The sequence below is a fragment of the Sprattus sprattus genome (genome assembly GCF_963457725.1).
Source record: "Sprattus sprattus genome assembly, chromosome: 4".
Classification (NCBI taxonomy): Eukaryota; Metazoa; Chordata; class Actinopteri; order Clupeiformes; family Clupeidae; genus Sprattus; species Sprattus sprattus.
In genome coordinates, this window is record NC_137923.1 from 34,862,424 (window position 1) to 34,879,401 (window position 16,978).

Here is a 16,978-nt window from a genome sequence, read left to right on the forward strand (position 1 = left end):
ATTCATGATCGGGTTGCTAGAAAGAAGCCTCTGCTCTCAAGAAAGAACAAGACTTCCTGTTTCAACTCTGCCAGAGAGCACTTGGATAAACCAAAGGCCTTCTGGAAGTCCCTTCTTTGGACAGATGAGTCCGAGATAGAATTATTTGGTCACGATCAAAACCAACAATTTTCGTCTGATTGTAGACCCATGTACATTTACCCCAGATGCTGCCAGAGAGGTCCGAAACTCTTTAGAGGTGATGTGTGGGTTGACTTTTACCTGATTTATTCTTCTTCTGGTGCTTCTTGGTGATGGTCTTGATCGGCGTCCACCTCAAGGCAGAGATGCGGTCATTTTGAATGCCCTCCATTTCTAAATTATTTGTCTTGGATGGATGGATGGAGCTGGAATCTTTTGCAGATGGTCTTATAGCTTTATAGCCGATTGCTGTACCCATTCTGAACGTCATCAGACCACATATATGATGGATGGCTCACATGAAACTACATCTCATGCTGGTTCTATGTACAGTATGTATGTGTTTTCAGTTGATCTTATTTTCAAGACAAGGAGCTAGTTCCCTTTAGTATCCAGGCTCCCCCATCTTTAAAGCACCCCGTTCCTCTCCTCTTCCTCTGCCTTTGTTAGCTCTCTCGTCTTCGCCTTTTTCATTTCAAATTAATTTCTCTCCTCCGCCTGCCTGGTGGGTCTATGTGAGACAGCGCCTCATAAGAGGAGCCCTGAGAGGTATATCATGTCAGGTAGAGTATTAATTTCGCCTAGGAACAAAAACACAGGATAAGGAAAGAAACGTGTATCCCTAACAACACGAGTGAAGTCCAATGAAAAGAGGAATAGAGGAATTCATGTTGAGTGATCCTTTGAAATCCTTGTCAAGGTGACTCAGCTGCAAGGAGAGAGGCTTACTGAAGCACAAGTCGGGTTTCAGACAGAGGCTGGCATCTGATCGAGGGGGGGACATGATGGACACTGACACATGACAGACAGCAAAAGATCTTCAGAGAAAAGAGGCACACAGACTCAGACAGACAGACAGACACACACACACACACACACACACACACACACACACACACACACCTCTTACTGTCAACCCCAGAAAAAAACACAAACCTGATGCTGGTGAGACGGTCGGGTCTGCTGTGTGTTGCGTCTGTGTCTGTGGGGTGCTGGCGCTGGTGCTGGTGCTGGTGCTTGTGCTGGTGCTGGTGCTGGTGCTGGTGCTGGTGCTGGTGCTGGTGTTGGTGTGTGGCCCAGTCGGTGGCTCAGTCTCCTCAGCTCCAGTGAAGTAGTTCCAGGGCTTCCAGAATGAGTTCACAATCTTCTTCAGCGCATCCTTCCCCTTCCTCTCCGTCACAGAGGACACACTGCTGGGGTTCTGAGTCAGCGTCCAGCCCACCGGTGGACTCCGGGTCACCATCCGCCATGGTGACAGGCCAACTTCATCCTCCTCCTCTACCTCCTCTCTCGCAGACCCTCCTGGGCTGTTCTGACCTCCTCGGCCCGATCCTTGACCTCTCAACTCCCAGGGGCCATCCAGTGACCCACTCCAGTCCAGTGACGTGTCTCCTGGCTGCAGCTGCAGGGTCACGTACTCCCCCTGGTCCTTGCCTACCTGGGCCCACCAGGAGCCGGGTCTGGAGAGGTTCTGCTTTGGGTCCACCAGACCAGTCCAGTTGGAGGGCTGGAGGGCAGATGGAGGTGGCGTGGAAGTGCTGTGTGAGGAGTCTGGACAGAACATTCATGAGACCATCGTTAGGATAATATCCCATATTGAAAACTTACATTTGACGCGAGTTTGACATATGTTTTGACCGGTGTACTGTCAGCAGTAACAAATTAAGATGTTTATGAAGAAACATATTCATACATAAAGTGCCATTTTTATGCAATGCAGCATTTTCAGTATTTCTCATGTAATCCTCTTAAACATTTCCATATGTCATTTTGGCATAGGGACCAATGTTCCCTCTAAGCTGCACGCACGCGCGGCCGCGCAGGCCAGTCGAAGAGGCCGCGCAATAGATTTTTCAGACCGCGCACATTTTTCAGACCGCATAAACTATTTTTTTTTAGGGTTTAAAAATCTGAGCATCAAAGGGGATGTAGGCTAGGTAATAAACATTTAAAATACTGACATGTCTGACAACCAAGCCGGATGTGCGTTAGAATGTTTACATACAAAATTTCCCTTAGCTCTCTTGCCGGGCTCTGCTCCAGCAGTTATAGGCTACCATGGCGAAAAGAAAGGCAGAGCAGGTGCCCCAGAAAAGGGTCTGCCAAACGTTTAAACATGAGTGGCTAAATGAAATAGTCCAAACGGACTCAGGTAGGATAAAACTTTCAGACATATTTACCTATGCTCGGAGGCAAACGCGAAAAGAGTTCGCTTGTGGGAAAACATGCAGTGAACAAAAGTGACATTATTCTGTTTGTCCTTAAAGTTTGTGAGCACTTGGATGCCCGCTTCCTGAGCTGAGTGGGCTGCCTTTGAGCCGGACACGTTGGATCGTGCAGTAAGTAAATTTGATCATGGGCTGAATGACGTGACCAATCTGGCGAAAAGGTTCGAAGCGCTTCTGGAGGAAGCATAATATGCGGTCCCGGGACGCATTTGTCAACAACGAATTCAAGTTCATGGTTATTGAAAAAAGGTGTTTGCTGAAAAGTGAGCATTTTCCAGATCTGGTACAACTTCTTGACATTTGTGGCACATTCCAAGCATCTAGCGCCGACTGTGAACGCGGTTTAAGTTTAATGAATGCCACTAAGACAAAATCGTGAGGCGAGAAGATTTGAGGTAGAAATTTCCAATATTTTCAATTAGACCTATTAGGCCCTATTCAAAGTGATCTTGATAATAAAATATTAATAATGATGTTTAGTCAGAAAGGTGTGTCTTCCATATGCCTGCAGACAAGATGAGCCACACAGCCAGATAGGCCTAGCTCCCTCAATGTAATTCAAATGACATGTTTTGTAGCTTAGTTTGTTGCAAACCACTCCAGTTATTAAATTATTTATAAAGGCTACCTTTAGGAAAAAATACACCATAATTACTATATTTATTGTAAAGCACTACATTAGCTCTTTTCTGTTGTACCTGCTGAGAAATGACTTAACACCTTGGATACTTTTATTTTGTATATATATATATCATTATCGTTCATAACCAGTGAACCAGTCATAAACCCTAAACCTTATTTATTTTCAACCAAAGATCCTTTAAGTTCAACTAAACTGACTGGTAAAACACCATCATTAAAATGTTCCAAAGTCCAGCCATTATAAAGGATATTGAATAAATATCAACCTTGTAGACATATTGATGCATTTGCTGTCATCTCTTTGGAAACCTATGGCTAACGCAGGCTCGTGGTCATTTTCGTAAGGTCACGTGGTTTACGAATTGCTCACAGTGCTGAAATGTGCGCTCAGAATAAAAAATGTTTGCTCAGTGCTGAAAAAAATTAGAGGGAACATTGGTAGGGACTGCTAATTACACTAATATTGCTGATGTTCACATGTGCCTACAGATTCTTACAGCATGTAGGTCAAATAATCATTTTGCATTCAACAAATAGCAATTTATCCTTGTAATTGTTAAATCATTAAATCGTTAAATCGCTGGAAAAAAACAATATTTGTGTGACTAAAACAACGTTGTGTTCTGCTGGGTGTTCTGCACTGATAAGATGATGAGAGGATGTACCTTACAGTTCTTAGTCAGAGTGGAACAATCATCCCGATCTACAGTGACCTCGCTCTCACACTGATCACAACACTCTTCAGCAACACTACAAATCAAAGCTATTAATTCACTGCCCGGCCTTGAACAGAACTCCTGCATTTACATGAGGACATTGTGTGTGTGTGTGTGTGTGTGTGTGTGTGCTGTCTAATTGCCGGCACATCCCACAGTGCCGGGAGGATTCTGAGGCCATTTGAGGGTAGGGATGATTAAGTGAAACCCAGAACTGTGTGTGTGCTTGACACACGCACACGCACTCACACTCTTTCCCATATGGACCAGCAGAGGTGTCTTGGAAACACCAGAAATCCTACCACATACCTTTTCTGTCATAAATGAAACCTTGTCATATTATTCACACTAAAACTGTGAGAATTGTACAACAATTGTGATGTGAAGTCCATCATTACTGTATATACAGGGATGCAGTTAAAGAAAATATATATGTTAACATCGAAATCTTAGCAGGTGTCTCCAGTTCACCAGGTTTTCAGAACAGAACACTTACCAGCTGTGGCTTGTGTCAGTGTCTGTGTGTGCGTGTGTTGGGGGGGAACAGAGCCGGTCTTGGCCTCGGTAGGGGTCCCAGGCTCCTGTGGGGCTCCGGTGGGCTCCTCTGAGCTCAGGCTCCAGGGGATCAGAGACTTGACGATGCTGCTAAGAACATTGCGCGGCTTACCTGAAAACAAGGGCCACATGTGACAGCTGTAAATAGATGAGCATGGAAGATCTCCCCACCATGCTGTGTCCCCTGTGTGTCTGTGTTGCAGGGCAGGGAGAATAACCAGTGGTGTATGCTGTTTTGTTTCTGTGCTGTCTGCTGTCATTTTCAAGGTCATTCAATTAAAGTCATTATTTTGAATTTGCATGTCATGATGGTATCCCACACACAAACCAAAATCATAGAGTTATATATTCATTTGAGGCATTTAAACAATTCATTTTACATTTGTATGAGATGGAAAGATTAAAACAAATACAAAACCTAAACAACTAAACAACTTAAGTAAAATAAAGTTTTCAAAATATCCGAATGTTTCTTGAGAAAATGAGAAGGTACTTTGCTGACCTCTATAGCAGTATAGATTGAACTGGGTGGTGCTATTGGGCTGTCCCATGGTAGTAGTATTGGGGGCAGTGGTGTAGACCCCAGGTGCTTTTCCTTCTCCACAAGCGGAATGAGACTCGTTGACGGTGTAGCGGATGGTGCCGTCGGACAGTAAGCCTGGTTCACAGCTCTGCATACCTGACCTCCAGGCCAGATGAAGCTGCCCGACAGTGGCCAGGAGAGAGCCATTGGACACGCAGTGGGCAGCAGCTTCGGGTAATGAGAGCTTCCTTGGGGCGGAGGAGAGGAAGACCTTACCTGGAGATGGAGAAGAGATAAGATTTAGGTTTGTGTATAAGGTAGTGTGCAATACCTTTGTATGTGTCTGCATATGTGTCAGTTATATGCAAGTTAGAAGTTATTGCCACTGTGCATTGAAGCTAGTGTGACAGTTACTGTGTGTGAAATAAAGAGAAATTGTGTGCGAGAGAGTTGTGCAGAACTTGTTACAAAACCCCCTTGGATGCTGATTAAATCACAGTGAACCTACAGCCTTGTTAAATAGGATTCAGTATTCTGGATCATTTTTTTTCTATAAAAAACAGAGGTCCAAACAATTGCATAAGGGGATACGAGATGAGCAGATAGAATGTGAATTGAGGAGTGTGTGTGGGCAAAAATGTACAAACGTGTGAATTAATTGACTAAACAGAATATTAGGCCTGATAGCTGAAATTCTACACCAGGGAAGACAATAAAACAATGAATCTGTGTGGCTATTTCAGGTATGTTGCCTTGTCATAATAAATCACACACACAAACACACACACACACAAACAAACACACATACTTACGCAACCATACACACAACCACACCCCCCCCACACACACACACACACACACAAACACACATTCAAATCCACACACACACTAGGAGCAGCAAGTAATTAGCACAAACACACCCAGTGCCAGACAGTGTCTTAGTTCTGTCTTGCTCATTGTTGAGCCGATCATGACCCCGCTCTACTCTTAGCCAATGAGCATGAAGAACACAGATCACAGAGAATGGGAAATCAGGGAAAAGCTCTTGCCTTGCATCTCGGAGGCGAAGCAGTATACATCAAACATCTCGCTGGGGTTCCTCACCCCGTAACTCCTCACGCCCCTATACAGCTCCTCGTGTCCATGGCAACCCAGCTCTGGCGACTGGATGGCGTACCTGTGGAGAACCAATGAAGCGCTTGATTCCTCTGAAGTGTGTGTGTGTGTGTGTGTGCTTAGCATGGTGAGGAAGCGTTAGCATGTGATTATGCTAATGCGGCTGTAGCTCTAGGCCTTGTTCAAAGGGACTGCTGTGCCACATGCCAACGTGGGGGGAGAAAAATAAATGCCCTCTCCTTTTCCCCTGCTGGCTGCCTGACATGGCTTTTGCCTCACTGGTTAAAGTCTCACCGTCTCCAGAGGCGGCACAGCCGAACACAGTTGGCTAGGAAATAAGAAGCTGTACACTTGGGGATGGTGCTCAATACTAGGGTAGCCCAAGGATCTCTTTACTGTCTGTTGTGTCATCTTTCTGTTTCTGTTTAACTCCTGATAGCATTTTCACCATCATGGAATGGAAATGGAAATGAGCCCTAGTGACTAGTGACTATGTTATAGCAGAGATAGTGACACACACTCCGAATTCGATCTCTGCATTTTACCCATCCAGGGAAGTGATTCACACAGTGAAGCACACAGTGAAGCACACTAACCCCGCAGTGAGCTGCTTTTGAGCGCCCAGAGAGCAGTGATCGGGGTTAGGTGCCTTGCTCAAGGGCACCTCAGCCCGTGATGTGGGCATGGGACCGCAGTGCTCGACCACTTCGGACCGCAGTGCTCGACCACTTCCCCCGCCCACATTTTCCTTACTGGCTGGGGATTGAACCGGCAACCTTCCGGTTTCCAGCCCAACACCCTAACCCAGGGGTTTTCAACTGGTTTTGTCCCAGGGACCACCATTCTGACTAGAAAGTAATCCGCGGCCTACTGATGTGCCTGCGCGCTTGCATGTGTGCGTTCGTTCGTGCATGTGAGAGGAGAGGGGAGACGTGTCAGTGTAATATCTGGGCATGGTGAAGTCCACACAGCCTGTCTATTCGTGGTGAAATGGTAGACAGCGACAGTCTCATATCATTCTCTTGCCCTGTACTTATTCTTCCAAAAAAAATGCACTCACACAAGTAGTTTGAAAGTTTGCAAAATACACCTCATTGCTTTTGCAGCAAGCTCTGGAAATTCGGTCTGGCAACTTATCCAGAACTTAGCACAGGCTACCATAGACTGGATAGGTGCAAGGCTACATTCTGTCAGTGTGAATCACCTTTATATTATTTTAGACATATTTTTCTTATTTCAGACATTTTCAAGAGTAATCTGGAAATGTGTTGAAATATCAAAGCAATTATTATTATTATTTTTTTTTTTTAAATCACGGACCCCCTGCAATACCGCCACGGACCACCAGGGGGCCGCGGACCACCGGTTGAAAACCCCTGCCCTAACCAGTTGGCCACGGCTGCCAAAAGTGGCTATGGTACAAATACAAATTCTAAATAGTTTTCTTTCCGAAGGGTTCTTTATAAAACCTTTCCTTCTCACGGGATCTCTCAAGGCTTCTTCATTTCAAAGTGGATAGCCCAAAGGGGTCCAAATGTTTTTTTCTCAAACGGTCTTCATTAGACAGTTTCTAAGTAGAACTTCTACTGGTTCCTCCATCATAGCCACGTGTAGAAGCTGCCTCACCTGATGGTCTGGTCGGAGAGCCAGCCTGCGGAGCAGCTACTGTAGCTGGAGTGGTATGCTGCAATCAGCTGGGCAGCCGAGGCCATCTCTGCCCCGCTCTGCTGGCACGCGCCACGGGCATCGGCGAAGGACAGGGCGTAGCTCTCAGTGGGCGACTGGTAATGGAACAATACACCTGCAGAGAGGGAGGAAGCCAGAAAGAGTTGGGACACCTGTCTGCCACCAACCCCTCACCACACCTGACAGCACCTCTGCTCCAGCTCGCCCCAGGACACAAGCAGGCCCACTGTGCCTCTTGACCTTCAGCAGGCAGAGGTCCAGCCTTATTCAACTCCCCCCGCCTTCCCCACACAGCCACGGTCCACAAAAGCGTTGTGTTCCTGCCAAAATATCTCTTCCAAATCTGGCCGCACCTGTCCCAAGGCCGATAAACAAAGACTTGTTTCTGATTCATATTCGGCTCACTACACGCACTGAGAAATTCTACCTCAGGCGAACACATGGCTCTATTACTCTTTTTCATTTCCCTCAAAGTAGATTTTTTTTTACTGTCATATCATATCATAACAAAAACTAATATTGTTTTATTGAATATGTTTTTTCTTTTACTTGTTCTTGATCAAAGGATTAAAAGGTTGGCTAGATCAAGGTGTAAGGCATCTAGAGGGCCTAAACCCAGTTGGAAGTACAGAGGTGAAGTGAGGATGGGTAAGTGAGGTGGCTGGTTTCATCATAGGTCTAGTGCCCAGAGTTTGTTCCTCTGCCTGTCAGCATGTCCTCGCTTGATTTCCCCTCTCCAAACACTGGGCTCTGTTATGAGACATCCCTGTGCTGTGTTAACCTCATATTTCATGCGCCAGGCTAATCAGCGGGCTCATTAGCATGCCCACTGCCTCCTGCCTCAGAGACGCCTGGCCACTGGCCACCACTGAAGCCCTGCATTGGTGTCTCTGAAAATGAACTTCACAGTATACTACACAGGGCATCTGTCTATGGGAATCAATCAACAGCCTCTAATTAAAGAGTTATGGGTAATTAACCAATAAATGAGAACTTCAAATGAAAAACCTAAAAAGGAAAAAAATAGCAATAAAATGGGGAAAGCAGAATTAGTATGATATTGACAGAATGAATCAATGCCATTAGCCGTTGATTAATTCAGAGAGGCCATACCGCATCCCAAATGAGGAAAGTGTCGACTGCAACTTTCCACCAGCGCTTATTAAACAGGCCTCAAAGGTCGCTCCAAGACTAATGGGGTTTTCACACAACTTTTACCGTTTTATTTTTCTAGGCACTAATTGATTTTTCACACTGAATAAATCTCAGAACTTCAAAAGCTATAATAGCTGTTTGTAGCCGTGGATACAAAGAGCTGACAGATTCCACAACACATTCAGGAGAGCTTATTACACCCTCCAAGTGTGGGTCAACAAGCAGCAGCATACTCTTTAAAGTAGATATACCGTGTATTGTATTTCCTTGTTGCATGGTTTAGGTGTTTACATATTGCCTGTGAAAAGCAGAGCCACAAGTCATTAACTGATACAATACAAAGGGGAAGCTGGGCTCAGTGACACTCCAAATATAAGGACTGCCTTCATGTTCTCACACATGTTCTCATACTTCATCTTCATGTTCTCATACTTAATCTTCATGTTCTTATACTTCATCTTCATGTTCTAATACTTCATCTTCATGTTCTAATACTTCATCTTCATGTTCTCACACATGCTCTCATACTTCATCTTCATGTTCTCACATATGTTCTTATACTTCATCTTCATGTTCTAATACTTCATCTTCATGTTCTTATACTTCATCTTCATGTTCTAATACTTCATCTTCATGTTCTTATACTTCATCTTCATGTTCTCATACTTCATCTTCATGTTCTCATACTTCATCTTCATGTTCTTATACTTCATCTTCATGTTCTCATACTTCATCTTCATGTTCTCATACTTCATCTTCATGTTCTCATACTTCATCTTCATGTTCTTATACTTCATCTTCATGTTCTCATACTTCATCTTCATGTTCTCATACTTCATCTTCATGTTCTTATACTTCATGTTCTAATACTTCATCTTCATGTTCTCATGTTCTTCAGGCTCTCATACATATTCTCATACTTCATCTTCATGTTCTCACACATGTTCTCATACTTCATCTTCATGTTCTCATACTTCATCTTCATGTTCTCATACTTCATCTTCATGTTCTCCTTCATCTTCATGTTCTCACACATGTTATCATACTTCATCTTCATGTTCTCCTTCATCTTCATGTTCTCATACTTCATCTTCATGTTCTTATACCTCATCTTCAGGCTCTCATACATGTTCTCATACTTCATCTTCATGTTCTCACACATGTTCTCATACTTCATCTTCATGTTCTCATACTTCATCTTCATGTTCTCACACCTCATCTTCAGGCTCTCATACATGTTCTCATACTTCATCTTCATGTTCTCATACTTCATCTTCATGTTCTAATACTTCATCTTCATGTTCTCATACTTCATCTTCATGTTCTCATACTTCATCTTCATGTTCTCACACATGTTCTCATACTTCATCTTCATGGTCTCATACTTCATCTTCATGTTCTAATACTTCATCTTCATGTTCTCATACTTCATCTTCATGTTCTCATACTTCATCTTCATGTTCTCCTTCATCTTCATGTTCTCACACATGTTATCATACTTCATCTTCACGTTCTCATACTTCATCTTCATGTTCTAATACTTCATCTTCATGTTCTCATACTTCATCTTCATGTTCTCATACTTCATCTTCATGTTCTCCTTCATCTTCATGTTCTCACACATGTTATCATACTTCATCTTCACGTTCTCATACTTCATCTTCATGTTCTAATACTTCATCTTCATGTTCTCATACTTCATCTTCATGTTCTCATACTTCATCTTCATGTTCTCCTTCATCTTCATGTTCTCACACATGTTATCATACTTCATCTTCACGTTCTCATACTTCATCTTCATGTTCTAATACTTCATCTTCATGTTCTTATACCTCATCTTCATGTTCTCATACTTCATCTTCATGTTCTCATACTTCATCTTCATGTTCTCATACTTCATCCTCATGTTCTCATACTTCATCTTCATGTTCTCATACATGTTCTTATACTTCATCTTCTTCAGACACAATGTTTGAGTGTTTCTGTTCCAGAGTCCTTACAAACAGATTAAGCCCTTAACACCTTGCCTGCACACACACACACACATGCACATTCACACACCACTGACCTGTGACTTCAAGAGAGACAGTATCCTGCTGGTACTGGTCGTCCTCGGCAATGAGGCAGCGAAACACTCCGGTGTCATTGTAGCGGAGCTTGGACAAAAGCAGTGATGCGTTACGGGCGTTCCCGTTCAATTCAGGCATGCTGATGCGACCAGTGAAGGCCTGGTGAACTCTGACCTCCCCATCTCTCACGATCAGAATGGTTCTCTCCAGGGGTGCCTGACCCTCAGGTGCCCAGCTGTGGGTCCAGCGGATCGGGGGAGACACGTGGTGAGAGCCCCTCTCCTGGCTGGAGATGGAGGTGGAGGGGAGGGAGAAGAAGCATGGCAACAGAGCAGAGCTGGCTAATGGCTGCCTCACTGATGGATGGGTGACTTTACGCAGGGTCACCAGGGAGTCAGCCTCACTCACACCTACAAAGATAGACAGATGGACAGAGAAAGAGAGAGAGATAAAGACAGAGGGGGGTATTGGGAGAGAGAGGGAGAGACAGAGGAGACAAGGATAAAGAGAGAGATGTCCATTTCAATTAACAGTGAGACATCAGGAGCTCAGTAGAAATAGAGGGCAACTGTACAGAGGAGAAGAGAGCAAAAAAAAGAAAAAGTAATGGACTGACAGAGATGAGGAGGAAAATGACTCATTCTCCCACTTGCAAATTGAATTGCCCAGTGCTGTGTCCTCCACAGTGACATCAAGTGACCTCTTTGAAACCAGTGTTTGCCAAAAGACGTTTGCAGGCACAGTCTGAGGAGCCTCAGAGGGCTACTCTACTGGGATGTTCAGACAGCTATCCAGACAAGCAGAGGTTTTTGGGACAAGTGTCCCAGCAAGAGCAAGCTTCATGCTGTAAAGGGGGAAGTGAAGGGTGGGTTTGAATGCTAAACACCCTGGACAACTACCTCAAAACATGGAGCAGGATACAGTCACTGAACACCCTAGACCAGTCGTTCTCAAAGTGTGGTTCGACCACCACTGGTGGTCCGCCAGTGCCCCATAATGGTCCGCGACGGCCAAAAGCAAATTATTGAGGCATTTCTAACATACAACTCAGAACGAAGAGAACACAGCCAGTAACCTAATCTAATAAATAGTTGCCTAATCTATTAACAAGGTCATGGATTGGTAGCTTAAGACAGGGACTATGAAAAGAAATCAAATGAGAAAGCCTCTGACATGCACAGACAAGGAGAAGGTGCAACGACGAGATGGTTCAGCCTTATTATCCCGCTGCGGAGCTGCATTCAAACAGCGTGTTTTTTTTCCGCTGCGGAGACAACAAGATGATAACTATATTCTGTGTTGTGTGACGTTGGATAATGACAGCTCTTAATTCCAAAATGATGTCTACTAGGATGCATGCATTAATTCCAGTGGGCTAGCCTACTGTTGGTACTGAATTACTGCGGTCGGTATTCGCATCGTTGTGTTTTGTGATACATTGGCCTGTCTGAGTGTGTGATGGGAGAGAGGCTGTGAGCGAACTATAGTTTGCAACATAACCAAGTCACGCATGGAGCAGGGTTCCAGATGCTTTGCCTTGCGCATTGTCATATCTATAAACAGCTTACTGGTACATAAAAAAGGAGAGCCCACCCGCGGAATTCATGTGCCGCTAACACTTGTCTGGCGCCACGTCTGTGTAGGCATGTTGTTCCGGGGATTTACTATTTACATAGTCTGCAAGTTTTTTTTTATTGACTAAGTGGTCCTTGGTCTGAAAAAGTTTGAGAAACACTGCCCTAGACAACTACCTCATTACATGTAGCAGGATACATTCACTGAACACCGTAGACAACTACCTCATAGCATGGAGCAGGAAACATTCATGTTTGATGGGTTTCACTCTGACAAGCATCCATGCATTCATTCACATGTCTCGCCAAACTCTGACTCTCTCACGCACACACAGACACACAGACACATAAACACACACATGCCCACACACACACACAGATCCCCTCCCCCCCCCCGCACACACACACACACACACACACACACACACACACACACACACACACACACACACACACACACACACACACACACACACACACATACTGATTTAATGAAATGGAAAGCCTTACTCCATTATGTGTGTGTTTGTGTGCAAGAGGAGTGGTGTTTCAATCATGTGCACAGAAATTGATGGCTGCTTGTTGATAAATATTCAGCTTTCCTTTCGATTCACTGGTCTCTCCATCTCAGTCCCTGCCTCCCTCTTTTTCCATACCATTTTCTCCCACCTCTGTCCCTCATCTCTCTATGTCTGTCTCTCTCTCTCTCTCTCTCTCTCTCTCTCTCTCTCTCTCTCTCTCTCTCTCTCTTACCATTTTCTCCCACCTCTGTCTTTCATCTCTCTCTTTCTCTCTGTCTCTGTCTTTCTCTCTCTGACTGTCTCTCTCTCTCTCTCTCTCTCTCTCTCTCTCTCTCTCTCTCTCTCTTACCATTTTCTCCCACCTCTGTCTCTCATCTTTCTCTTTCTCTCTGTCTCTTTCTCTTTCTCTCTGTATCTGTCTCTGTCTCTCTCTCGCTCTCTCTCTCTCTCTCTCTTACCATTTTCTCCCAACTCTGTCTCTCTTCTCTCTCTTTCTCTCTGTCTCTGTCTCTCTCTCTCTCTCTCTCTCTCTCTCTCTCTCTCTCTCTCTCTCTCTCTCTCTTACCATTTTCTCCCACCTCTGTCCCTCATCTCTTTCTGTCTCTCTCTCTCCTCTCTCTTCTCTCTTTCTGTCTCTTATCTCTTTCTCTGACATGTACAGCTGCAGCCCCTTCACAGGCCATTCACAGGTTATACTATCATCATCCAAACACAGCCTGCTCTGCTTATCACCACGGATACCGAGCTGCCGTTGCCATGGAGATGGCACCTGTCAGAAGGGCACTGTGTTTGTGTGTGCATGTATGTGTTTCTATAATGTGAATGTGAGTGTATGAGTGTTTCTAGTTACCTGTGTGTGTGTGTGTGTGAGTGTGTGTGTTTGTGCGTGTATGTGCGTACGTGTGCATGTGTGTGTGTGGGTGTTTTCTCCTTGCAGCAATTGTTGGGTTAGGTTGTGGGTTTTAGCGCCTTGCGCAGAGAGAGATAATGTCCAAATAGAATATAGAAAATCAATACCTAGCATGTGTGCTACCTTTCATGTCTTTACGTGTGTGTGTGTGTGTGTGTGTGTGTGTGTGTGTGTGTGTGTATGTGTGTGTGTGTGTCTGAGTGTGTGAGTGTGTGAGTGTGTGTGTGAGTTTTTCTGTGTGTGTGTGTTTCTACAGCAGTGTGTGTGTGTGTGTGTGTGTGTGTGTGTGTGTGTGTGTGTGTGTGTGTGTGTGTGTGTGTGTGCGTGTGTGCGTGTGTGGGTGTATCAGTGGGAGGGGATAGCCATCATCGTGTGTGAGATTAATTGAATTTGGGTGCTGTGGGGAGCGGAACATGGTGTCTGAATGAGGAAGCAGAGTCATTAATAAGCCCATTACAGGTGAGGAGAGGCCAGCTGACTGAACCAATTGCTCCCCCCCTCTCTCCCTTTCTCTCTCCCTCTCTCCCCCCTCTCTCTCCCTTTTTCTTTCCCTCCCCCCTATCTCCCATCCCCCCCCCCCACCTTGTTCTCTCCCTCTCTCTTTCACTCTTACTCAGTTTCTCATTCCCTTGCTTCCTATTTACATACAGTGGGGAAAATAAGTATTTGAACCCCTTGCGATTTCACAAGTTTGGCCACTTGCAAAGAAATGTGTGATCTATAATTGTAATGGTAGGTGTATATTAACAGTGAGAAACAGAATATCAACAAAAAAATCCAGAAAAATGCATTTTATAACATTTATGACTTTATTTGCATTTGATGCAAAAAATAAGTATTTGAACCCCCAAAACTGACTGACAAAAATGACTTAGTACTTGGTGGAATAACCCTTATTGGCAAGCACAGACGTCAGACGTTTCTTGTAGTTGGTCACCAGGTTTACAAACATCTCAGGAGGGATTTTGGTCCACTCCTCTTTCCAGATCCTCTCCAAATCTTTAAGGTTGTGTTTTCAATGGGAGGGAATGAGGGAATGAGGTTCAAGCCCAATATTCCACGTTACATGGCCCCATCCATAGTCCCCTTGATGCGGTGGAGTCGTCCTGTACCCTTGGCAGAGAAACAGCCCCAAAGCATAATGTTTCCACCGCCATGCTTGATGGTGGGTATGATGTACTCTTGGGGTCATATTCAGCATTCCCCCCCCTGTCAAACACGGCAAGTCGAGTTGATGCCAAAGAGCTTGATTTTGGTATCATCTGACCACATTCTGTCTCCCAATCCTCCCTAGAATCATTCAAGTGTGCAATGGTAAACTTCAGATGGCCCTGTACATGCGCTTCCTTGAGCAGGGGGACCTTGCGAGTGCTGCAGTACTTCAAAAAATGACGGCGTGGTGTGTTGCCAATGGTTTTCTTGGTGACTCTGGTCCCAGCTGCCTTGAGATCATTCACAAGCTCCCCCTGTGTAGTTCTGGGGTTATTCTGCACCTTCCGAATGATCACTGATTCCGCACGAGGGGATATCTTGCATGGAGCCCCAGACCTAGAGCGGGTGACAGTTGTTTGGTGTTGCTTCCATTTATGAATAATCGCACCAATAGTTATCTGCTTCTCACCAAGCTGCTTGCCGGTGGTTTTTTAGCCCATTCCAGCCTTGTGCAGGTCTACAATCTTATCTCTGACGTCCTTGGACAGCTCTTTGGTCTTGCCCATATGGTGGTGAGGTTGAAGGTGTGAAGTATGATTCTTTGGACAGGTTTCTTTTATACAGGTCATCAGTTGAGATCAGGTATACCTTGTTAGACCTAATGAGGACTAATCTGTGTGCTTTTTGGGCACATAACTGGCCATTGGGAGCCAGGATTATTGCTGTTTGCTTGGGGGTTCAAATACTTATTTTTTGCATGAAATGCAAATAAAGTCATAAATCTTATAAAATGCAGTTTTCTGGATTTTTTTCTTGATATTCTGTTTCTCACTGTTAAAATACACCTACCATTACAATTCTAGATCACACATTTCTTTGCAAGTGGCCAAACTTGCGAAGTCGGCAGGGGTTCAAATACTTATTTTCCCCACTGTACATAACCTAATACACACACACACACATACACACACACACACACACACACACACACACACACTTTCATTTCCCCCTCTTACTAGCAGTCCATGGATCAAACCTATTTCTTCCTACACTCTGCTCTGTTTTCACCATGGACTTCAGGAAAGGTTTCTCCACAGCACACTCTGCTCTTTATAATAGTGCTTTATACTACTTCATGTGTATGTGTCTATTATAGGCACGGATACATGTGTCAATTTAACCCACCTATATCACGTTTGAGCCATTTATAGCTCGTAAATCGCTTATAATTGCCTCATGTAGCTCATGCCTAAATTTAACCCTCTCATATTTACGGCGATGTCTGAGCCTTTCGAGAGAGGTGGTCTACGCCGATCGGTAAGACACTCAAACAAGGCCGATGTAGCAGGGGCTAGTGGTGACAGGGAAGCCACTCATAGGGAGTGTTATGCGCTATAAACAAGACCACTGAAAAGAGTTAATCATATTTTGTGTACAGAGATTTGTACGGAGTGTCAGTCGGGGATGCAAGTTTTTGATAACATTATGTTTGTGTATGTCTTTGTTAACATGAGAGGTGAACTCTGAACTCGTGTCGTCGGTAGGCTCGTCAACTAACAGTAAACAAGCTGCAGATTGCAAAATGTCTCGGCACATCTGAGCGTGTGGAATATGAATGATTTCGACGCAGCGAACGGCTTCAGAAGCTGCCTGTTAGTGCCATTTTCATATTGTTGTTCATTATATCATTTATTTAGTGATTGTGAATTATAGTGATAGCAAATTAGTATTTTTAGTTCACATTTAAGTTTAAAATACGTTCGAGATAGAAAGAAGGGAACTTTTAGCCACTACAGTGCCTGTGCACGATGCGGATCCACGTTGATGTTGTAAGTAAACAAACAAGGTGGGAGCACTCTTTGCGCATGCCCAAGGCAAGGTAAACGGTTTAAATTTCGGTCCATGTATACACTTACCAACAAGAGCTGTTTCCCTTAAAAATGTTGTCCAT

The 16,978-nt window shown here is 44.4% G+C and overlaps 1 protein-coding gene across 1 annotated transcript in view; it reads right to left on the reverse strand.

Annotated features, from left to right (window-relative positions):
• Positions 1-16,978, reverse strand: part of ncana (neurocan a) — a gene marked incomplete at both ends in the record, with an annotated part of 76,147 nt that overhangs the window by 53,836 nt on the left and 5,333 nt on the right. Inside the window, 10 exons of the mRNA XM_080836284.1 lie at positions 910-972; positions 1,234-1,731; positions 4,263-4,433; positions 4,824-5,120; positions 5,894-6,021; positions 7,587-7,761; positions 7,821-7,927; positions 9,887-10,027; positions 10,634-10,796; positions 10,870-11,280. Of these exons, the coding sequence (XP_080692410.1) occupies positions 910-972; positions 1,234-1,731; positions 4,263-4,433; positions 4,824-5,120; positions 5,894-6,021; positions 7,587-7,761; positions 7,821-7,927; positions 9,887-10,027; positions 10,634-10,796; positions 10,870-11,280 (2,154 nt within the window). The remainder of the gene's footprint in view (positions 1-909; positions 973-1,233; positions 1,732-4,262; positions 4,434-4,823; positions 5,121-5,893; positions 6,022-7,586; positions 7,762-7,820; positions 7,928-9,886; positions 10,028-10,633; positions 10,797-10,869; positions 11,281-16,978) is intronic.